Source organism: Hydractinia symbiolongicarpus, chromosome 15, assembly GCF_029227915.1.
Source record: "Hydractinia symbiolongicarpus strain clone_291-10 chromosome 15, HSymV2.1, whole genome shotgun sequence".
Taxonomy (NCBI): Eukaryota; Metazoa; Cnidaria; class Hydrozoa; order Anthoathecata; family Hydractiniidae; genus Hydractinia; species Hydractinia symbiolongicarpus.
Genome location: NC_079889.1, coordinates 4,762,276 through 4,787,089, shown reverse-complemented (window position 1 = coordinate 4,787,089; position 24,814 = coordinate 4,762,276). Strand labels below are relative to the sequence as shown.

Genomic DNA, 24,814 nt, shown 5'->3' with positions numbered 1-24,814 from the left:
AAAGGCTCTGAAATTCACGTCGAGATAAAAAAAAAGTAAGCGTTTACAAACTTTTTGGTGGTAATGTGAAGCACTACGATTATTATTCTAAAAAAGAAGATTTTACAAGGTGTATGTAAAAGTTCTCTTTAATTTCTTAGAACCTCCATGGTGGAGAATTTAATTAATGTAGGTTTAATGTTGCCCAAGGTTAATTGCGATTGAAACTTTTAATGGATCCGACAGCCGGAATTATTATTCCTACGGGTTGATAATAACACGTGACGTCATGTAAATGGCAATTTTTGTCTCGTCTTCAGTCCAACTGGGGGAATCTGCGCACGACTTTTTTTATGACTGGAAAATATGATCAAACTTTATAATACCATGACAAGTTGTCATTGTCATCGTGCTGTCATTTCCGTTAGGTAACTCTGTATTGTAGTTGTACTGCTGAAGGATTTTATCTCAGAAACTGTATTTAGATCACATTTTTTATTGTATCACATTAGTTTATGCCAACAGTCTTTTCCGCTGTTCTTTTTAGGCTTTTGTCCTAAAAAACTAAGCTCTGAGGAAAAGATAAGTCAATAGTCAAATATTTTAAAATACATGTAATGATGCGATCCTGATATGAGATGATAAGCCCAGCTAGGGAAAAGTAATCTTTTCATATATATCACTCTTAAGGTAAGGCAGGTCAAACTCGCATGTAAAACTTCTGAGAATCGGAAATTAAAGCTGATGTGAAAAATTTGCGGTTTAAAGGTTTAAGAAAATGGAATGTGCGACATGTGTGCGATTTCGATTTTTCTTTTCTACTATGAGAACAAAATAATCTGCCAGAGATAAATAATTAACAATAATTTGTTCAGATGTGGTTATTAAAATTTTCGAACAAAAATGTTGACTCCAAACGTACTAAAAATTAAAATGTTGTCGTCAGGCAAATTCAATATTTTTGCTAATAATGCTACCATTTTTAAAATTATGAATTCCAAATGCAGTATGGAAAACTCAGGGTATCAGAAGTAGTTTCGGCGACCTTTTACTTACTATAAACATTGGCAGGAAAATGACATTTGATCTAGCTAGGCTTTATAATATCTCAATTAACTGCGATATCGGAAGTGATGAATGCACAGATTCCTCTTTTCAAATTTGAGGTTTACTCAAAAAATTTTGTGGTCATATCAGTTGCACTGCACCTTTCCCCAATTATTGCGATCAATTGAAAACAGAGGAAATTATTACTTGTGGGTTTTTATGTTAATAAGTAAGCCCTTCTGATAGACGCATCCCAGCACGTTAGTTGTGGATGCGACGATTCATGTTCTCAAATGTCGTCATTTCTATCTTCATCAGCATCTTATTATCGAAAGAAGTTTCTTGTTCAATCGTATCATCATTACTTCTTGTTCATTCTTAATAGAAAGTTACCTGCTATAGGTTATTTCAGTGTGTCTAAAATCTCTGTAATGGATACTTTTATTCTAGGAGGGTGGAAAGCTTTATCCTAACTTCATCAGATTTATTGTCGCAACATATTTTAGCATCTAGCAATGTGCATTTTTTATATGAGAAACCAGGTAATAAAAAATAAAGCACAGAACATAGACTCCCGTTAAATCGGGCCTTCGGGGAGAATAAAAAAAAAACGTCTGTCTCAATGAATTTCCCAGTTAAGCAAGGATCTCAGAAAGTCGGAATTTCAACTTATCGATATTATGAAAAAAACAATCATATGTCGAATCTCCTTTTTCTATATAGAAACATAATATCAATATTATGTGATCCTATATCGAATCGCCACTCATTTTCTCTCAAAAAACCCCTAATTGATGCTTGTTTCTTTGTTACGCATATGATTATCCTCAACTTCTTTTAGCTTTTTGTACTTTTGTTATGTTACTTGATTCCGCTTTCCCTTATAACCAGCAACAAACTATAGACGATGCAATGGTATTTACCTGACCTTAGATGAGTATGCACCCCCAGATCTCGGTAAGCGGGTATATATTCTCGCTCATATGAACGCAAATTTTTAAATTATACTGAAACCTTTTCACGGGTTCCTGAGGAAATATATTTCATATTAACACTCTCAATTTTTCAGTTTATGGTAGAGACGAAAATTAACTTTACCAAAAGAATGCTCCGGTGCTGCAACTTGCATTTATTGATCCAGGAGAGCAGGGAGGTTTAAAAGGGTTAAATTTGTTTGATATTTTGGTATCCTATTCTTTATATAAATATATTTTTCCTTTTATATTTTGCGGTGTTATCACAGGTTATTTTGAGATTTATGCTAAAACAGCCCTTTTTATTGGAGTTTTACAAAGCCATTGTAATGACAACGGAGAGAGAGAAGTGTTAGATGAAGCTAGGCTAATATAATTTAACTCACCTAATTTCATTTGAAACTCGTTTGGTATTGCCGATATCCGCTAGTGTAAAATGATGTGATGGCGGTATTTGCTCAGAGCGTATTGATTCAATGAATACTTTAAAGTTTTCAGCTTTTTCATGATAAAAAACTTTTGTCTTCTAGACAACGGTGAATGTATTGGTTAAAGATTTAAATGCTTAACAGATTAATGAATCATACAAGTTAATACTTTATCATGATCAGTTGCGTCGTGGAAAAAAAATTGTTTTTTGATTGATTACTTTTTGTTTGGTTGTTCATGTATAAGGTATGTAGACATCTCCCGCTTGTATCTTTTAAAACATTGCTTCAGTACGCAAGAATATGCTAAGGCAAAAATTTATAACAGGAATTTTTTTCAACTTGATATGTAGTGCATCTGCCGTGAGAAGAGGTTTTTAAAAGCTAAATATTCACTCAAAGACGCAAAAAACCAGTATTTTTGCGGAACTATTTTTTCGTGCAGCGACTCTGCACAAAAATAACTAATGCGTGAAAATTTTATGAATTAGGTAGTACCTTATGAGATTCAATTTTCGTGAAAACTAATTAACAAGTCCCTTAACAAGCGAATTTCCGTTAAAAGACAATAATTCTCCAAATTTATATTGGGTTTCAAGAGCTAATGTTGGAAACATAAGCGTAGGAGATATTAATTTGTAATAAAAAACAACAGCGCAATATATTTTACATTTTTTACCATGCTTTAACACAAAAGTAGCATTATTTAGCCCTATATATAATTATCGTAAAAATATATATATATATATATATATATATATATATATATATATATATATATATATATATATATATATATATATATATATATATATATATATATATATATATATATATATATATATATATATATATATATATATATATATATATATATATATATATATATATATATATATATATATATATATATATATATATATATATATATATATATATATATATATATATATTATATATATATATATATATATATAATATATATATATATATATATATTATATATACAGTTAAGGGGGCAATTTAACACTATTCAGTCTGGGAATATTTCAATCATGTTATGACTAGGAAGAGTCCAATTAAACCCCATTTGGCACATAGTGTACGTCAGGAAAGGAACAAAATAGGAGCAAAACTTGTTTACTTATGTGAGCACATTTTTGTGAAGCATGAAATACCAAATACAAAATTGCACGAAAATCCGATTTTTCAGGATTTTGGGTTAAATCCAAAAATATTAAAAATTAGATTAAGCACGTCTTCAATATTTTCGGAATATTTTCCCTTGATGAACTAAAGTTGTGATGTAAGTTTCATGTTCTAAGGATTATCCTATCTAAGATTATCAAATTTTCCCGATTATGATCTTAAGGGGTAGTTTAAGTAATAGACAATATCCAAGGGTTTGAAAGGTCTTAGACCTAACAAAATAGCATGTGATTGCCTAATAGATAAATATAAAAAGACTCAATAAGTATCAGAGCAAAAACGAGTTATTAAAAAAAAAACCAACAGGATGGGGTGGAATACACCCAGCATAAATGTATAAAGTATATATTTTCAAGTGGAAGCCATAAACAAATAACGGGAATGTTAATATTCTTTTTACCATGTTATAGTATTAAGACACTGTTTAAGGCGAAGTTGATTCCCATTTATAGGTACCAGGCTTCCATGAAAGTCGAAATATATGCCGTGTCTACCAAATGATGACGCATTTGACTTTCGCATATATACAACAACCATTTTTAAAAGTGATATTTCTCAGCAGCCAAAGACCTAATAGAGTTCAAATTTTTGGTGTTAACAGAGTACTTGGTGCAGAAGAAGGTGGCATAAAAGAAAGTTGCTTTTTATTAGAGCAAAAACGAGTTATTAAAAAAAACCCAACAGGATGGGGTGGAATACGCCCAGCATAAATGTATAAAGTATATATTTTTAAGTGGAAGCCATAAACAAATAACGGGAATGTTAATATTTTTTTTACCATGTTATAGTATTAAGACACTGTTTAAGGCGAAGTTGATTCCCATTTATAGGTACCAGGCTTCCATGAAAGTCGAAATATATGCCGTGTCTACCAAATGATGACGCATTTGACTTTCGCATATATACAACAACCACTTTTAAAAGTGATATTTCTCAGCAGCCAAAGACCTAATAGAGTTCATATTTTTGGTGTTAACAGAGTACTTGGTGCAGAAGAAGGTGGCATAAAAGAAAATTGCTTTTTTGTCTACCAAATGCTAAATATATATATATAAATATTTTGGTGGACACGAAATTGTCTACCAAATAACCGTGTCTACCAAAGGTTGCATTTTTTGGCACAAATTGTCTACCAAATGCGGCCATTACATATATATATATTATATATATATATATATATATATATATATATATATATATATATATATATATATATATATATATATATATATATATTATATATATATATATATATATATATATATATATATATATATATATATATATATATATATATATATATATATATATATATATATATATATATATATATATATATATATATATATATATATATATATATATATATATATATATATATATATATATATATATATATATATATATATATATATATATATATATATATATATATATATATATATATATATATATAATATTGGTAAGGTTAAAAAGTAAATACGACTTGTATACAACTTAAAGTTTCACGCATCATGCGATCATCAGGTATACATATAAAGTATAAAAAACTTTTACAAACGTTTTATATAAACTGCTAGTAATCACTTTAAATATACCATATCAAGATAATTATCTTAACCATTGTAATTCAATAAAAACTTTCTTTCGTGCAAACACTTAGACAGCAATTCAGATCTTTTATTTAAAAGGTGTGGGTGCTTTGACGTCAATATTTCAAACTTTTCGACCAAGCATAGGGCGCACCGCTTTGTGATGTTGGTGTAGGGGGCCACCCTTTTTTTTACAGACCACTTCAGGGTGTATGGTGCTTTTTCGTCCTTGAGCTCCCAGATGTACTTGGCAAGTGTCGTTTTCGCAAGGTGTCTGTGCTGAAAGGATGATTTGTGGACGCCATAACGCAACTTAAACTTTCCACTGGCTAGGCCAATGTACAGTTTGGTTGGTTTTTCTGGGCTCGCTACTTCGCAATTATAAACCACGTCTTCGACTTTGCAGTTTCCTGGCAAAGGACAGTTTGGTTTGTTGCTCCTCTGGCAGTTGCAGCCTGCCTCCTTAGGTTTTGTTTTGCCGACGTTTGCATTGTGGCTTTTGACGATTCGCTCGAAGTTTCGCGTGCAGGAATAGCTCACTTTCACATTGTTCCTGTTCAGGATCTTGTGCAGAGCGCTGTTTTTTCCGAAGTGTTTGTCGATGAGCTTCAGGAACACTTGGGCGACTTTCGTTTCAACGTTCTTGTTATATGGTGGGTTGAACCATATGATGTTTCTCGAACGGTTTCGGCTAGCTTTTGGCACGTTCTTCTTGTACGCTAGTTTGTCGGTGTACCCGCTTTGCTTTAGCGCATCTTCGTATTCAGGTTTGGTTTCGTTGAACACGGTTTCGTTGGAGGAGTTCTGCGCAAGACGCTCGGCTATCGATTGTGGCAGTTGCTTTAGGATGTTGGGTGGGTGGTTCGACGACGTGTGCACGTAAAGGATTTTGTCGTTGGGCTTCTTGTATGGCCGAAACACTTTCTCGGTGAGGTTGAGTGTAACGTCCAAGAAGTCAACTTCCTTTAGGTTTGCTTCAATTTCGATACTGAAACCGAAACTCTTGAAGGTTTTCACGATCTCCTTTCGCATTCGGTCTGTTCTTTGAGCATTTATAATTGCGAAGTAGCGAGCCCAGAAAAACCAACCAAACTGTACATTGGCCTAGCCAGTGGAAAGTTTAAGTTGCGTTATGGCGTCCACAAATCATCCTTTCAGCACAGACACCTTGCGAAAACGACACTTGCCAAGTACATCTGGGAGCTCAAGGACGAAAAAGCACCATACACCCTGAAGTGGTCTGTAAAAAAAAGGGTGGCCCCCTACACCAACATCACAAAGCGGTGCGCCCTATGCTTGGTCGAAAAGTTTGAAATATTGACGTCAAAGCACCCACACCTTTTAAATAAAAGATCTGAATTGCTGTCTAAGTGTTTGCACGAAAGAAAGTTTTTATTGAATTACAATGGTTAAGATAATTATCTTGATATGGTATATTTAAAGTGATTACTAGCAGTTTATATAAAACGTTTGTAAAAGTTTTTTATACTTTATATGTATACCTGATGATCGCATGATGCGTGAAACTTTAAGTTGTATACAAGTCGTATTTACTTTTTAACCTTACCAATATTATTAAGGCTCTGTATGATTTTACATCGAGCACTCTAATTTGTTATTACAAGTTAAATATATGGTATATATATATATATATATATATATATATATATATATATATATAATATATATATATATATATATATATATATATATAATATATATATATATATATATAATATATATATATATATATATATATAATATATATATATATATATATATATATATATATATATATATATATATATATATATATATATATATATATATATATATATATATATATATATATATATATATATATATATATATATATATATATATATATATATATATATATATATATATATATATATATATATATATATATATATATATATATATATATATATATATATATATATATATATATATATATATATATATATATATATATAGCATATACCAAAAAGTCATTTCAATATTTTGTGTATTAAAACTTTATTGCACTTATGCAGTGTTGGATATAACACAATGTTCATGCCTTTGTACCATATCAACATTCCATATTCAAAATTCATAATAGTGTAACATTTAAATATATTGTTATTTTGCTATCAAAACATCATAGTTTCTTTGTCTTCCGAGGAAATGTGGCTTGCTAAAAAAGATCTGCTAAAAAACAGCTGCATCAATCAACCCATAGTTGTCTTCAGCTTCTGAATCGACCAACAAGATACCAACATAAGAAGAATCCACATACCAAAAATAAAATTAAGTAACACATCATTTTTCGATTGCCAGTTGATGATGCAATCATAGTGTTCAATCGATTCATGCTACTACCAAGAAATCCACCAGCAGAATCAAAATCATCTGTCTAAATATTAAGGTAGAGAGAAGTGGGAAAAAGTATATGTAATGGTCAATAATATCAGCAGGACCCTGTTGTCACATACATACCAACACATACCATTTCTCCAACATATTTATTTTGGTACTTTGCTTCGTTGTCGATATCAATTGCTATCTACAATATAGAAATGTTAAGAACGTAGCTAAATAAAAATTTCTTTCACCTTTCCCTGTGAATTAAAGGAAATTTATGCCAGTATGTTAGGGGAAATTAGAGAAAAAATTCTTACATTTTTTAAACTACTAATTTTTGAAGCGAGCGTAGACACCATTCTGTCGTTTTCTTGTTCCAGCATGTCATCATTTGGAACTTTGTGGTAAGACGCTCGGCCTGTAAAAACATTTTCATTTACTTTAACAGTTATGAGCATACATTTTGCTTTGTGAAGATTGAAAATGAATAATGAAAAAGTTACCTCCATCTCGTCCCTTCCAGGACGCCATATTGCCTGATGTTTACATCCGAAATCACGATTTGTATGTTACTCTACGGAACGGTAAAAAAGGGCACATGTATTTGAGAATGCATGCATTCCACCATTCTGTAAAATTTAAGGAGCATTATCTCGACGTCATAAAACATGGCGAATGTCTGGATGTAAACAAAGCGACGCTTTGGTTTGGTGGGATTTGATCTTTTGCTCTAGTTGATGCACGTGGTTATTGACTTGTTATGACTTTTCCTACTGTAATTATTATTCAAATACTTTTTTTCTAAATTCCAAGAGTTAGGAGTTAAGCTGCGTGAAAGCTATAGTATAGCAATCAGCTTTAGGAGGAAATCGATCTATCCCGCAGTCCAGAGTAGTGTCCAGAGCGCGTTAATACATTCATATTTCTGGGCCTAATAAGCAAAATATACTTTTTTTCATATTGGAAGATGTTCATTTGAGGAATTTTTTATTTCATGCCAATTCTTACTTGGTCTATATCTTTTACTTTGCCCCAAGCACTATCAAGTATCTAGCTAGCAGTATACTTCCTCCTTATCCAATTATTCTCCCTTTTTTCCAATTGTCCCAACTTACTCAATCTTCTTTTCTGTATAACATCTCTAATGCTATTAGTACTTAACTATCAATAACAAGCCAGTGTTACATCATTAAAGCTGGAAAAAACTTTGTCTCACCTTGGCAATGCGTACATAGAAACTATATATGTCAGCTCTTAACTTTGCAACTCCACGGCACTTCTAGATAGATAGATAGATAGATAGATGGATAGATGTGCAAATTTTACATGGCTAGCCTCATTAATATTGAGGGATATACCTTGTCTATTTTTTCTAGAAGGGGCCATCATGCCTTAGATGGAGAGTCCTAGAGTATTTAATGCTCATTTTGAGCTACGCAGACCCAATTAGGGCCTGTGCTCTACTTAGACAACTCCTGGCAACATCCAAAGGCCCATACATGGAGTCATCTCCCCAATTTCCCTCACATGGCTTGGGTTAACCCAGGGCTATGGTAACATTCACTTGCCCATGTTGAATCGCCGTCAAGAGGAATCGAACCCGGTTCTCCCGCACGGAGTACGCGGGATATAACCACTAATCTACGTCGTCACAATGTTAAATGCCACAATGTTCTTATGGCCCAAAGTCTGAAAAAAAATAAGTAAACCCTCTCCTTCAAACTCAACAAGGTCACTTCTAAACTACAAGGTCACACTTGGCTTTAAGGATACAGTAACCCCGTTCAGGGTCACTTTTTAAAAAAAAATTTTTTTTTTTAATTTTGATTCTTTGACATATTTTCTTGATATTTTTAAAAAAGAATCAGAAATATTTATTGTTAAGAGTGATAAAATCTTTTAAGGCGGATTTTCACGAAGCGAATTGAGCGCCGAATTGTATCTGAGCATGTGCAGTTCGATACAACAAACAAAACTTTTTTTTGTTTTTATCCTGTTATGTTATGTTATCCTGTTGTCCGTTTAACAATAACAAGGCCCAAAGTTTTGCGAAAACACTTTGCCTTCAATTTTTAATAAAATATTCAAGAGTTATTAATTATTCATAGTGTTTAAGTGGGTGTAACATTCCTTCATCATGATTTTTGCAGGTAAAAGCAAAGATCTTTGATTTGCTTTTTCCCATAAAAATTTTTCAGTCATTACGGTATATATTTTTGTTGGACATTTCCTTCCATCTTGTTGCATTTGTATGAAAACAAGTTTGTTGCGATAATTATATCTTTGGCTACAGAACATTGCTTTTTCTAATGCAGAAAGTGAGGAAATATTAAGTTATTGATCTATCATGCTTAAAAATAGATAAATATCAGTCATAAAACAGCTATTGTAACACAAAATATGCTATATTTTCGGAAACACATGTTGTTTTTAGTAAAAAAAGTTTTGTAGAGCTGAATAAGAGCTTCCCAATCATATGTTTTTCAAGGAACGAAAAGTGTACTGAAGGAAGTGTTCGACAAAATAAACTTAAAGGGTGAGTTTTTGTATCTAATTTTTTTCTCCTTTTTGGATTTTTTTTATGGAAATATTTTATCATCACTGGAGAAAATTTATTTGGCTTTCAGAATATATATATTTGCTAGGGTTAATATGCGAGCGGATGAGATATTATGAAAATACTGAATGTGTCTCAGGGGGGTACCGTATCTTTAATGATATCTGATCATTAGACTTTGCTGCATTCCCTTTTAACCCTTTTCCAGTCCTTTCTTTTACTTCTTAAACACTTTTACTATTTTTTCATCAGTTCTGCTATGAGAACTAAATCATCTGCATGCAATAACTTCCATGGACACCATGTTCTAAATACCATTAACAGTGCTTCTAAAACTAAAACAAACAATAACATATTAAGTACAGAACTTTGATATACCCCAACGCTAATGCTAAATTTGTTACTAAGTGAATCTATAATCCTGACACGACTAATGTAGCATTGCGGTACATAGGCCGAACTAGACCTATCAATAAAAAAAAGAACCTGTGCGATAAATTGTGTGTCCCAACCTTCAATAATTTTGTCTAAGCGAGTGATCTCAAAGAGTAAAAATTATGAAAAAATAAAAATGTGTAGAACTGGTAATATAAATGAAAATAATAAATTATTAAAAAAAATAACTTAAAGTACCAAATTTGGAAATTAAAATCGCTTAGCTAGTGAAACTGGGGGAGCAGTTAATGGCTCAGCTATTATCTCATTCCTCAGAATTGCCACTCACTCGGATAACACCATCTGTTATAATCTTTTCCCAGACACTTTACCCTATCTGCTGCATCAAATTATCCTGATCCCAATAAAATTGCAAAGTTTCCTCTTTGTTTTTATGTACTGGTCAACCTCGCTATTCTGCCATCAGGTCTGCCTGTATGTCTAGCTGGTTCTTTTGTTCACCCACAGGTATCATCAGAATCTTCTAAAAGACAATTATTCAAAATAGTCTATCCTCCTTATCACAATGACTATTCTGGGCAAACTCCTAAACTTTTTTTTGCACTAAATTTATCTTGCTACAATGTCTTCCTTCAGCTTCCAGACTTTCCAGAGCCAATACTTCCCCTTGGTGTCATGAACACTGTGTAAGCTGACAATATCACAAACCAGTAACCTATGCTAGGATGCACACTCTTTCCCTTATGTACTTCATCTTTCATCACCTTCTTGTGTGACTTTCTAACCAGGAGGTAATCTAACTGTGCCTGACAACCACAATTATATGTTATTGGCCTCATGTGCCCCTTACTGAATGTTGTGTTGCAAACAACCATGTCTGTATCCATTTCAATACTCCAGCAATCTCTTACCTTCCTTAATTCTTCTTTCAAATCCATAGCCTCTGTGCTTAATCTGACTTCCCAACATGACAATCAAAGTTGCCATGCCCGTGACAACTCACTGTCTCTAAACCTTGGTGTTACATACTATTAACTCATCTTGAATTTATTCTCATCTTCTTTAGTGAGTCCACACTGTGCAGCAAAAACTGACACATCAGTGATGTTTGTATTACCTATCAAAGATTTTATCACTATAATATAACTATTAACACACACAATTTTGTGTACCCACATCTCTACTATAATTATGCCACCACCTCCGTTTCCATTACTATTACCAATCGAAAAGTGTGTACCTTGCGTTCCTATTTCAACAAATCTTTCTAAAGCTCATCTTTACCTGACTCTCTGACCACAATATATCAACAGATCTATGTTTTTACCTATTTTATCATTCATCACCATTCTCGATTTAACGTCCGTTTTCCATGCTAGTATAAATGACCCTCTTCCAATCTATTCTAGACTGTGTTAGATCTAAACTCAACTTCCTCTGTATCAAGTCTGTCCTTATAACCTCCTGCCAAGTCTTTCTTGGTCTGCCTCTGGGCTTTGCCCCAGGAACTATCAAGTCTCTACACTTTCTTACCCAATTATCCCCCTCATTATTACTATTATTTACCCAGGATAGCCTCTTCAGTTCCTAATGGCACTGTTATCAATGTAGGTCCCGCAAAGATGGTACTAGTGCATTTAAAGCTCTCATTTGAGTTACGGAAATTGTGTAAGCACAACATCCACTCAACTAGACAACTGCCTAAATTGTTATTCCTATGCTCATGCTGAATAGAACGTTATGCAAAAAGGATCAATTTACACTTTTATAGTCTAGGATATGACTCAGCTGAGGATTGTACCAATAACTGCCACTCTGTGTACTAAAACTAGACATTCTATCCTGTGATGTGATATCTGGGTTACACTCTGTTGATGTGCATACCTGAAACCTGTCCTACCGTGCACATTAGTCTGACACTTTAGAGTCTTATTAATACTGTTTATCTGAGAAACTGAATTAATTAAGAGCTTTGGCATTGTTTTGCAGCCATCTATTTACAAATTGGGCTCTGTGGTTTTCAACAGGACTTCCAAAATTTCCCCTTTACACTAAGGTATAGTAGAGGACATTTAACCCTCCTCTTAAGAAGTATTGTTGACAACGTAGGTTAATATTCATATAGCAATAACTTTTTTTGTTTTCCATAGTTTACTAGATATAAAAAAATGCTCAAAAATGTTAGTTGAGATATGGGAAGGTACAAACTGGCTAAGGGATTTGTATTGATCCTTACTGTTGTGTTGGTCTTGTATGGCACTTCATTTATTACTTCATATAATCAAAAATATAGGCGACAATGGCTTGCTCAGAGAGAAGAATATGGAAAATACACAGGTATATTTTATTTTTTAAAAGTTGACATGAAATGGTGTCTTCTTGGGGATTATTCGTAGATCTTTTTTAAAGCACCCATTTTCAGAAACGTGTGTGACTGAAAATGTTTGTCTGGTATTGGTTCAAAAATAAATCCTGTAAATATATTTCTCAGGACACGTTTTGCAAATATAAATCCTACAGTTTTAGATAGATCTCCAGGAATTGAAGCCTCGCAAGATTCGTCTAGCTGTAATTGCAGTGAGATTAGCAGCGACATATCCAGTGGGAATTCGATATCGGTAGACTGTGAACTTTTGACTTTCTACTTTACTTCTACTAAATTAAATCGAAAAAGCAAGAAAAGAAACGATCGAATTTTTAGCAGGGTTGCCGCCATGTTTATTTCATTTGATAAATCGAGTTTAGCCAGTCATGTTCTTGTGCATATAAGTGTAAGTTATGCATCATGTTGGGAAATAGAAATAACATCAAGACGGGCGTATCAGAATTCGATACAAAAGCCAAGACTAATAATTTAGTGAAAATCATTATTACAAACCTTGAGTCTTTTTTTTATTTACAAACACTGACTGTTTTGTTTCAGCAGTCTGGTATCCCCAAAAAAAATCCTGGATGCGTCGCTGATTAGTGTGACTTTCTTATTTAACTAATAAGGGGAGCAATTATTGGAATTTTTTAAAGTAAAATCATTTTTAAAACTAATTCTCAATGATTTTAGGTCTGTCTAAAAGGAAGTTTATTTTCTTTTTTGCAAGTACAGTCATTGCTTTTTTGTGTAGGATAAAGATCAGAAAGGGAATGAAAAAATAAGATACATAATAGAGGTCAATGCAATGCTAATCTCTTTCATAACTCCAAGAAGTTAAATCTATTTGTTCACAAAATAAAAATTTCTGTCAAAGATTTTAAAATATTCAAATCATCTGCAAAAAATATTCATAAATTTTTGTCTTGTAAATCTGTGAAACTGAATAATAGCATGTGTTTGTTCTTTTATATAAAGTTATAATTTTTACTAAAGGTCACATGGTAGAGGAACAAAAAGAGAGCTTTATCATTACAGACGAATATATAGTAAACATGGAAAAACATCTTCAAACGATTCTACAGGATTATGAAAAGGACAGGCAGCTGGATTTAGTAATAAATTATTATATTTTTGTGAAAACCTCTGCCATTTGTGCTATATGATGAACTCAGTTATTAATAGTTGGATCACCCCTTGCACATATTTTCTTCATTGCTATTTAGTGCAGTCTTGCCAGTTGTTAGTATGAAGAAATAAGATTTACTTTGACAGGGGTTATTGCTATGATTATAGGTGCAAATTGAAGTTTTCAATTACAAAACCCCTTGTTTTTAAATTGACTTACAGACAGCAAGTATTATAATATAGATGTAGGCATGGTAATTCTAAATGCAGAGTGGTTGGACAAAAAGTTCCAAAAATGCTCTACCTTAATTATCTTACTCAGCTGCAAACTCCCCTTTCCCTGTGATACTATGCCTGTATTTTGTGAACAGACTACTTTTTCTAAATTTTTCTAACATACCTCACAGAAATTGATGTGTATGTATAGTAAAGATACATACTACAATGCTAGACATAATGAAAAGGTATCAAAGGAACACTTGTTACAAAATTGTCAAAGTTCACTTGTTGATGTTCAAAGTGGACTAATGTTTACAACAGAATTTTTAGGATTTTATATTTAGTTAAATCCAAAATTTTAAATGGTACTATTTTTGCTGACATCAGCTCACCCCCATTTACTGATTTTTAAAACATTTTTTGATATAGAGCAGATTGTTCCATAATATATAGATTTTGTGGAAATTGCAGCTAGTGTATTTTTGGTATTGTTTATTTGGCCTACATCCCTGCAGTAAGCCTTTTTCAGCCTGCTGACTGCAGCTTATTGGCATGCTGTTTGGTCAATTCCTCAAATATTGTGTCTAGGGTAGTTTTTTAGATAAAGTATATGTATTGATTGAATATGCCACATTAAAATTGTAGTTGTTTAACGTGATAAAATTACTTAGCCTATCACATTTTCACTGTCATATCTTTTTTTAGAGAATTTCTCTAGAAACGAGGAAGCCTTCAACTTTCCAGCGTAACATTTCTGTACAATTAACAGAATCTCCTGAAGTTTTTCCTAGAGAATATGAAGACCCAATATATTTTCAAAGGAAAACAATCAAGACCAGGAAAAGAACATCAGTCTCTGTGGTATGTCTTGAAATATCAGATAAAGGCGGCTCAAAGTTTTCTCATTTTTTACAGCAGTTCTCCCAAATTTATTATTTACAGTAAACAATTGTAAGGAAATCTTTTAATAAACAAATCTTTTTCAAAGCCATTGTTAAACAATTGTTTTAGTGTTTCCTTTTTATTGTTTTTTACATATTTTAGCCTGGCACATTGAATGTTCATATCTGGGAGGGATGGTGTGGCTCGCGAATTGAAGATTTAAAAAGAAACCGACATTTTCCATTGTATCCCAGTGTAAAAGCCAATCTTACACGTTTTTTTGCACAGTGGTTTGAAACTGGATATGGTGAAAGAATATTCGGTTATTTGCACCCTCCTGAGACTGGTATAAGATTTTTAAACAATATTTCTTAATGGAGTTTTGTACCAATAAAATATTGCTGGATTTGCTTTTTTTTAATAGTTTAAAACGAAATAACAGCTTTATTTCTCCTGAACTTGTTGTCTTAATGAGGAAAAAAAAAATTTTTAAAAAAAAGGAGTACCTGAATAAAGTTTGTATATGGGAAAGGTGAAATAAATTTCGAATGAGAACATTTTTATTAAAATCGCATTAAATATGGCAAATTAGTAACCTTAACAGCTATTGTTTTGCTTATATTCGACCTAAATTGAATTTGATGCTGATTTACAGAAAAAATTGTAAACGAGCTAGGTAAAATGCAGACTGAAAGATTGCAAATGTCTGTCCTTCTTTAAAAAGTATGGAATTTAAGTTTGCAAATATATAAGGCAAGTTCATAAGCACTTATTCTTTTCTTTTCTTAGGTATCTTACTGGTGATTAGATTTTACTCATTTTATTTACTTTCTTCTTCTTTTTCTTGAAGGAAACTACACATTTGCAGTATCTTGTGATGACAACTGCGAAGTATGGTTAAGCAACTCGTCCTCGCCTAAAGATATTAAACAGATTGTTTCTGTTGGCACAGCCAAAAGACCTGCCAATACAAGGGTGGCTGACTTTAAGCAGTTCAAATCACAGATATCAAAGCAAATATACATGGTTAAAGGAGAGGCGTACTACATAGAGGCTTTGCACAAGCAAGCTGCAAATAAAGATCATATATTATTAACTTGGTTAGCACCATCCTGGCCACGGATTCGAACAATCTCTTCAGAATACGTTTCTAGCTACATATCCGATGTGGACTGCAGCAATGATGTTAATGAATATGCACGTTGCATTCCTGAAACTAAAGCGTGTGATCTCAATTCTTCAGCAATGGATGAAAATACTATATATTGGTTCAACCGATCAAGATTTCAGTTTGGTATTGAAGACGTTCGTGATAGATTTCATTATCATGTTCTGCATGACAATTTTGATGACATTTTGACTGAGATTGACTACAAACCAAGTTATAAAGTAGAATTCATACCAAAACGATACGAAGGTGTGAAGTTTATCCATGAAATTTCTGTTTATCCAAATGACCACACAGAACTAACTCACATGACGCAATATGAGTACTGTGAGCAACATCGGTTTTTTGATTCCCATTATAAAATGCTACGCACAACTGTACGACCAACGACATTCATACCCTGGGAAAAAATTATTAAAGAACAAAATAAAAAGAAAAAGCATTCTTATAAAATTTATACAAGCAGCAATAGTTTACCTAATATTAACCATAGGGAAGAAAAACGAAATAAAACAGAAAAAAGTAGTAAAAATTATTATCATATATATTTAAATCATTTTAAACCAAGCGAGAATATCTTACAGCGCATGACAAGTAGTTATACAGGAAATAATGTTAAAAGACAAAAAGGTGGTTTAAGAGAGAATGCTTATTTGCCCAGTCTTTCTGTAGTGAACGAAGATAATGTTGATAAAGCTTCACTTCAAGAAACAAAACCTTATGAAAACACCAAAAAAAATAAGTTTATCAAAGACCAACACAAGAATATGATTGGAGCAAAAGGTGAAGGAAAGGGATATGTCAGGCTTGGAAGAAAACTATTTAGTCTCAAGTCAAATCATAGCAATCCCAAAAACTCTGATATTTTAAACCAACCACATTCTTATCTAGGACATGGTGCAGAATATCCAAAAGCAAAAAGTGTTTTGGGAAACATGCCTTACAGTGAAATCTTTAAGAACATCCCAGTACTAAAAAAATATTTAAGTAACAAAGAAATAATGAATGACAAGTCCAGTCCTGTGGATAACAGTGCCCATACCGATTCTAATAAACCATGGCGCATTTTAAGAAGTTCCCATTCAAAAAAAGAAACTCCACTTTTCGAAGACGAAGGTTTACCTGTTAATGCACTGGAAAATTACAAAAGAAAGAATCCTATTTATATACCGAACACTTTGTCTGACCGTTTAATTGAACTTCAAAATAAACTAGCACATCGTAACTCAATCAATCCAAATCGATATCGAAAGAATATTTATACAGGTTCTTATGCCGGTGACAGACATAGAAGGCCAGTTAGCCTCGGTGGTCGTATTCCACCTAAATTGACACGAAAAATCTATTTTTTAAATGGTAAAGCAAGCATGGCAAATGTCAGCCTAGCACATAATGCGCAGATGATACGGTTGTACGACATATTTGGACCAGCTATATATTATCTTGGCCAGTCCCGCAAAAGAGAATTTTCGTGGATCTACAACTCGTTTTTATCTGACTGCAAATCAGATGGAAATGTCCAACTTTCTGAAAATGTAAGATTCTTTGTTTAATTTATTTATTTATTTATTTGTTTCTGTTTTTTGTTTTTTTCGTTATATATGATTATTGAACCACCTCTTTACTAACTCTGTTTTTAAATTTTATTAATTTTTTCCAGATCCTCTTGTAACAAAGACTAATTGATGTTCTAGGTCGCTAAATCCATTGTAAACAAATATGTGAAAGCTATACAGAAGAAACATGGCAGGTTAGTAAATACAGTAAAACAGATAAAGCTTTTTAAGTTGGTTTGTCCTGTACAAAACCTAGGTAGCACTTATTAATAGTTTTGATGTTGGATACTAAAACCACAGAGTATTAGTTCTTAAGATTGGCTGTTGGTTTTCAAGTTACATGAAAGTCTATTGAGGTAGTGGAGAAGTGTAGTAGTACCTAATTGAAATTAATCAGCACTGCAAAGAAGTGTGTACATGAAACGAAACGGCTCATGTTAACTGGTGCCAATAGAATTCCTATCTATTAATATCTACCCAACAATCCTGCTTACTTCGGCGATGGAGTTTAACAATGAAAACAATGTATCTATGATGTGTTTGAAAGCCCATAGAGTTATTAGGTTGTTTTTTGATAACCAAAGTATTGGTGGAGTTTTTTTAGGATATTTTTTACTCGGCCCGTAGCACAATTGGGGGGAAGAGGGGTGGGCAAATGTAGCAATAACCCCCAATCATTTTAAAATATAAAATAGAAAAATAAACGCCTTTTCTACCAAAACCGAAATAAACCGTTTAAACACAATTTACATCATTTTTGGATGATCTAAGCAGTTCTTTTTGCAAAAATATTTCCCCTCGAGCCCAGATTGTAACCCCTTGTGTCCCTAAAAACACTTTGCTTCCTGCAGTCTTGGCTTATCCTTTCTAATGTGAATTTTAAAGATGTCGGAAGATAAGAAGGTTGGATGATATTAGGGTTGTCCTATGTTTTGAAGTTCGTGTTGTGCTATAAATTTTGCTAACAAGGGTTGTTTCCTGATGTCTTTATAGGCAGTATACATTGAAAAGAATAGTGAATGTGGAAGAAAATCATGACGTTTTAAAAGGAAACCGCTACCTAATAGAACTAGTGAGTATGCTGTAACTTCTTCTAACTCCGGAATTGTGTAATGTAGAATAACAACACTTATTTTTGCGATCTTAATTTTTTGTTAGGAAGTTATTATTTATGTATCTTTTTTTTATATATTTATTAATTATTTAGGGGGAGGGGGGGGGGGGTAAAATCTCAGGAAAAGGAAAAAATTAGCCAGTAATAATTTCGAAAGTCCTTAAAAGCAGTTGTTAAGGATGTAACACATGGTGAATTTCAGGTTTTATGTTTATTATTATACCCACCTTTTATTCTCATATGTACGTGTTTCTATGTCTTTGTATTTATCGTCCTTAAACAAAAAAATACATTGCTATAGCTTTAAACTTTTATATTTTTTTTTTAGGAATTGTGTATTAAAAGTCAAAACAATGAAGGTTGGATGTTGCTGTTATTGCTTATGTTGTTCTTTTGTTCTCATTTTGTTGTTGTTGTCATTTTTGCTGTTATTGTTGTTGTTATTGTCGTTGTTATGGCATCTATTTAAGCGTTACCAACATAGAAATCCACCAAACGTAATTTGTCAGAAATGAGCAGCTAAAAATGTAAAAAGAGTACGAACCTATCTAGACCATTTTTATAACGTCATTCAACTTGAATTAAATGCGCACTGTCTGTCTGTGAGCCTACAATGTTAGCTACGTGTAGCAACGGACGAATTTCTGTGGATTCATTAGCGTGCTTGCGACTAGTTCATCCTATTATTCACACAAATTACATAGAGATAAAGAAAAATTAACATCAGAACGAAAAGTGGGTAAAAAATAAAATGCAAAAATAATTCTATTTAAATATTAGTAATTCTTATTGTTTTCATATAAAACTTCATAACTCTTTTACCAATCGCTCCATGACAGAGGTCACAGTGCTTATATAAAATGACGTGACTGGAATAAGAGAAAAGTATTTGATCCTGAAAATTTTATCGTCGTAAATGTAGCCACAGTGCTTATATATTTCTTAAAAAAAAGGAGATTAGGTGAAGTGTGGGGAATCAATTAATTGTTAATTTTTTAGATAAAATAATTCAGTTATCAAAATATGTCTACCAAGATATTTCGTTTGGAGAGCTATACTACCCCAAAGGTTTTCAGTGGAATCCACATGCGACAGTGCATATTATTGTTCCAGGTATCTCACGTTATATTTTTCTTATAGTGTCAGAATTTTCAGGCTTAATGAAAGCCTCATAACGTTTCTGTTGACGATAACGGAAGAAGCATACAATCAGATCTGTGTCAGTTTTTCATCATATGGTAAAACATCTAAAATAAAATATTTTGTTTTAGTAAAAGACCAGGGACGATGGGTCCAACATTTTATCGACAATATGGAAGAGGTTAGTTTTTAAAAATTCGATTTGCGTCTAACAAAGTCTTCACTTTGTTGGGACGGACAAAACATTAGTCGATATATGAATGCCCGTTGTTTGTCTATTCAAAATTAGTTGCACCATAGCTTCACCATAAAAACATTGGATTGTATATCCTTGGATAACATTAGAATTAAACTTGTTAAGCATACTGACCAAATTATAACAAATCAACAAAATAAACTAGGTGTTAATTTTTTTTTTGCGATATACAAAAATTAATATCAAGTTGTCGGCCAAGCTTCGTAATCCTTGTTCACAAGCAAGACACCATTTTTTTATAGATTGCGCTTGAAAGAAACGATCCACACGTCAATGTCATCATTGTCGATTTTAACAGTTCCGATATTGACATCGAAAGGAGTTTAAAACAAAGCAAATTAAAAAGGTGCGTCTCCTGCGTCAGTATGCCAGGACCATTTAGTTGCTGTATCAGATTAATAATGAGGAAAGGTAAAGTTCAATAAAATAGATGTTTGGAGCTTAAGATATAATCGATATGACACGAGACAAGTTAATTGTTATTTTATCGTGTTAATGTTAATGTTATCTTGTTCACTTACACACCAACCAAGCCTGATTGTGTTTTTCGCACGTCTCAACCTAATCCAGAACTTTCACTTGCTTATATAAATAGAAACATATTAACAGATGACCAGCATAAAGCCAGCGAAATTTGGAAGCCCTGTGTTTTCACTTAATGTGAATGCATTTATTTTTATTTTACGTGCATCTTTCTTATTTGAACACCGTATTGTATTGTCATTTTGACTTGCTTTCGTAGGTTCGAAGTTATTCGTTTACATGGTCCTTTCCAGCGCGCTCTGGGTATACAAGCTGGAGCCGATGCTGTTAAGGTACCACGTTGTTTCAAATTTTCGTTGACGTGTTTAATATGATATGGTATAAAGTTTTTTATTTACTTTAGAATCCTGAGGATATTATCTTTACATGTGATCTCCATTTGGTGATTCCCTCACAATTAATTGACAGTATTAGGAAGGTCAGTATAAAAACGCTAATATCTGTGTGCAAGGTTTTTTGGTCACATTGGATACTGAAACGCACAATAAAAGAAATTAACTGGACTCTACTTTTTACGACGCTTTTTTCAGGACGAAGCCATTTGTTTTCCTGTCCATAAAAACGCATCATCTTTAGAGACATCAATAAAAACAAAGGGTGGAAGTCCTTTTTACCATGTTTTGCAGATCACTTTACAGTGTAGAAGAAAAAATAAAAAATTATAGAATGCATTCCCGATATTAACCATGAGTAACAAAAATGTGGGGTTTCCCAAAGGCCACCAAGGCTGCTACGGCCTACGGCTCAAAGCTGCTACGGGTTTACTTATCTTTCCATGTCTTTGCTTAGGTTAAAGTACAATAAAAGTTGCACAGTATAACCTTCAAATTATGATTTTATTTTTCGTAGCACACTATTAAAGGTAAGATGGCCTTTGCTCCCATGGTTCATCGCTTGAGCTGTGGCTATACACCAGAACTTCCTTATGGTAAGTTTCTGAAGATATTTTTTGACGATTTAATTATTTGAGCAATCCTTCATCTAGCAGCAAGAAGAAATCCACTTTACTCGTTCACCTTAGCAACATCTTGTTGTTATGCTGCAATTGTACGACCCTTGTGACTTTTTATTAATTTATTTATTTATTTTAGGCTTATGGGAAATTCAAGGTTATGGTTTGTTTGCTATTTCAAAATTTGACTATGATCGCATTGGTGGTATGAATACTAAAGAATTTAAAACGAAATGGGGTGGCGAAGATTGGGAATTTTTAGATAGGTATGTACTCGGAACATAGTTTTTAGTACGTCTCGTTATAGACGTTTATTGTAACATATGATTTTCTTTTTCACATACACCCGCATTTATTCCAGCCCCGCATTTATCAATTTCTTCAAATAAGCAGAGTATTTAACTGAAACATCAATACACTTTGGCATCAGAATTCACGGAGTGTGGAGAAATAAAAGACGAATGATGACGTACACTGCAGTGAGATGTTTTTAACTGAACAAACTAACAATAAACACTTTTCGTTGAAGTATTCATCTTTTCCTTTATTCAACCCCTACCCCAATTGTTCCAACGACTTATCGTTATTTCTGTGGCCCAGTTTATGCGATCGCTGTGTAGCGACAAAGCCCTTGTGCTGATACATATTTAATTGCTAATTCACGCTTTTTAGCGCACAAGGTTGTTTTTAGCGAACTTTTTGCTTACGAAAAAAAAATACGGCTGTTATTATAGAAAATAGTACTTGCAAGCGTATTCATTCGAAGAAACTTTTGTCTGCAGTCGTTATGATGATGTGGTGGAGGTGTATAAGGCAGATCGCCCTGGAAACAAGATATAAATAAAACTGTTAAGACGCAGTTGGAGGGATTATATATGTTCTCATCATCCGTCTTCCACTTCATTTAACTACAATATTGGTCAACTAATTTAATAAAACGTTTATCCTGTTAGGCAGATGTTTCAGTAACCATTTTAAGAATCTCTGCTTCTTGTATGAGACCCGATATATAAGGTGTTAGACTCGGTTGACAACATGCAAGATTCGGTTTTTGTGTGTTTTTATAAGAGTTGAAAATAGCGTTGTATTGTTTATAAAACCATGTATTTTTTTATTTAGGACGTTAGCCCATGGTTTAGAAGTGGAGCGTCTTCGAATACCAAAATTTTATCATTATTATCATTCAAAAAAAGGCATGTGGATTACGCCATCTGTTTCATCGTTGAAACAGGAATATAACTTATAAGGAACACCACCTCCAACGATTCAGTTTCAATATGAAATTGTTTGTAGGCCCAAAAGGGTAGGGTGATCAGAAACCATCCATTAAACCATCCAGGGGGGAGGGACTTGTGAAAAGGGAGTACAAAGAGACTTCCTTTTTGTTGCGTTTGACGCATCGCTCGCTACCTTTTTTTCTTTCATGAGACAACATAAATTAATCATCTACTTTGTAATATGAGGAAGTATAAACGTATCACTCTTTTTTTTCGAACAGTATGCATTTAATCTCCTTTATTCGTTATCAGTAGAAACGTCATGTGGCTGTGAATACAAAATATGAGTAGAAATAAATGGAACTTGTTACAACGGTATTATTTTAAGCTTTTAAGTTTTTATTATTTAAAAAAGATAAAATGTAATAATTTTTTAGGCTTTTTTTAAATTTATCTTCGACGTTTCGAATTATCGCTTTTATTGAAATTAGTATTTGTAATATATTTATTTCAACACATATATACAGATGATGTTTCGCTCATGTCAACACTATCTTGAAATTACAAGATAAAGTAACATATCATAAGTTTTTTTGAGTTTTTAGGTTCATGCATACAAAACAAGGCTTTCTTAAGCCTCGAAAGCTCTAAATTCAGTCTAAAATTTTGACCAAGTGATAGCTTAATCGTTCTTATATGATTTGTTCTTTTGGGAAGAAACTATGTTTTATGCTTAGAGGAAAATATGAGACTAATAGAGAAGGCGAAACCTAAACTTGCAATAATATTTTAAAGGCTTTTTGAATTCCTTCCAATAATACCATTTATTTATTTAATGCAGAATATATATATATATATATATATATATATATATATATATATATATATATATATATATATATATATATATATATATATATATATATATATATATATATATATATATATATATATATATATATATATATATATATATATATATATATATATATATATATATATATATATATATATATATATATATATATATATATATATATATATATATATATATATATATATATATATATATATATATATATATATATATATATATATATATATATATATACATATACATATACATATTATTTATGTGTTTTAATTTCGAAGGTCAACATTTTTCTTCACATACGGTGTGATTTACTTTAGATTCGTGCATTTATTTCCTCGGATACAGGACTACCGAATGAGACAAAAAAGCGTTTTGTCAAACTTCAATATCGTAAAATTGATATGCTGTAATAGGTACCAATATTTTACCCATGTAACCATAGCTATATGTTTCAAATTGTACGCAATATAAAAATAATATAATTTGCTTATAACTTTGACATTAATCGAGTAAGCATTTACAGCACTTAAGTTATTCTCGGCACTTACCGAGGGAAAAATAGCCGCTTTTGTGCTGACGTGGTTTTTTAGACGACGGGTTAGATTACTTGTCGTCTGAATTTTATATTAAGAAGTAGGTTAGTGGTGGTATTCACTGGGAGGTAACCTAATAACATTGTGATCGACTTCAGTTGTGCCTTGGTTTAAGATTGAGTAAGCTCGCCAAAGGCCGCTTTCTCCTAAAGTTTTCATAGCCACAACTCCCCGCGTTTAAACGTTGGCGCTCAATATGCTCAATTTCCATTACGCAAAGATGACAGTGCTTGTGGGACTATTATTAGTTGTTGAAAA

General features: G+C 32.5%; 2 protein-coding genes across 4 annotated transcripts; one reads left to right on the top strand and one right to left on the bottom strand.

The window, feature by feature from the left end:
- Positions 1-7,252: 7,252 nt before the first annotated feature.
- LOC130628922 (BET1-like protein) lies at positions 7,253-8,185 on the bottom strand. Its single transcript, XM_057441980.1, has 4 exons — positions 8,100-8,185; positions 7,914-8,014; positions 7,742-7,798; positions 7,253-7,648 (listed from the first exon to the last, which is right to left on the bottom strand). The coding sequence occupies exons 1-4, from the start codon at positions 8,125-8,127 to the stop codon at positions 7,481-7,483; spliced, it is 354 nt and encodes a 117-aa protein (XP_057297963.1). The 5' UTR covers positions 8,128-8,185; the 3' UTR covers positions 7,253-7,480.
- A 4,213-nt stretch (positions 8,186-12,398) lies between these two features.
- LOC130629070 (beta-1,4-N-acetylgalactosaminyltransferase 3-like) lies at positions 12,399-24,456 on the top strand. Of its 3 annotated transcripts, XR_008981898.1 has the most exons (17): positions 12,403-12,886; positions 13,911-14,029; positions 14,967-15,122; positions 15,306-15,489; positions 15,994-17,846; positions 18,006-18,061; positions 18,861-18,939; positions 19,310-19,340; positions 19,981-20,094; positions 20,253-20,302; positions 20,620-20,723; positions 21,120-21,192; positions 21,264-21,338; positions 21,770-21,848; positions 22,012-22,138; positions 22,992-23,464; positions 24,281-24,456. XR_008981898.1 is itself a non-coding variant. In XM_057442168.1 (16 exons), exons 1-16 carry the CDS (start codon positions 12,742-12,744, stop codon positions 22,259-22,261), a joined length of 3,273 nt encoding a protein of 1,090 aa, XP_057298151.1. In that variant the 5' UTR covers positions 12,399-12,741; the 3' UTR covers positions 22,262-22,400. The 3 variants fall into 3 exon arrangements, 2 of the variants coding, with proteins under 2 accessions (XP_057298151.1, XP_057298150.1); XM_057442168.1 differs by lacking the exons at positions 22,992-23,464; positions 24,281-24,456 and adding an exon at positions 22,234-22,400 and having other exon boundaries at positions 12,399-12,886; XM_057442167.1 differs by lacking the exon at positions 24,281-24,456 and having other exon boundaries at positions 22,992-23,933.
- The last annotated feature ends 358 nt before the right edge of the window (positions 24,457-24,814 follow it).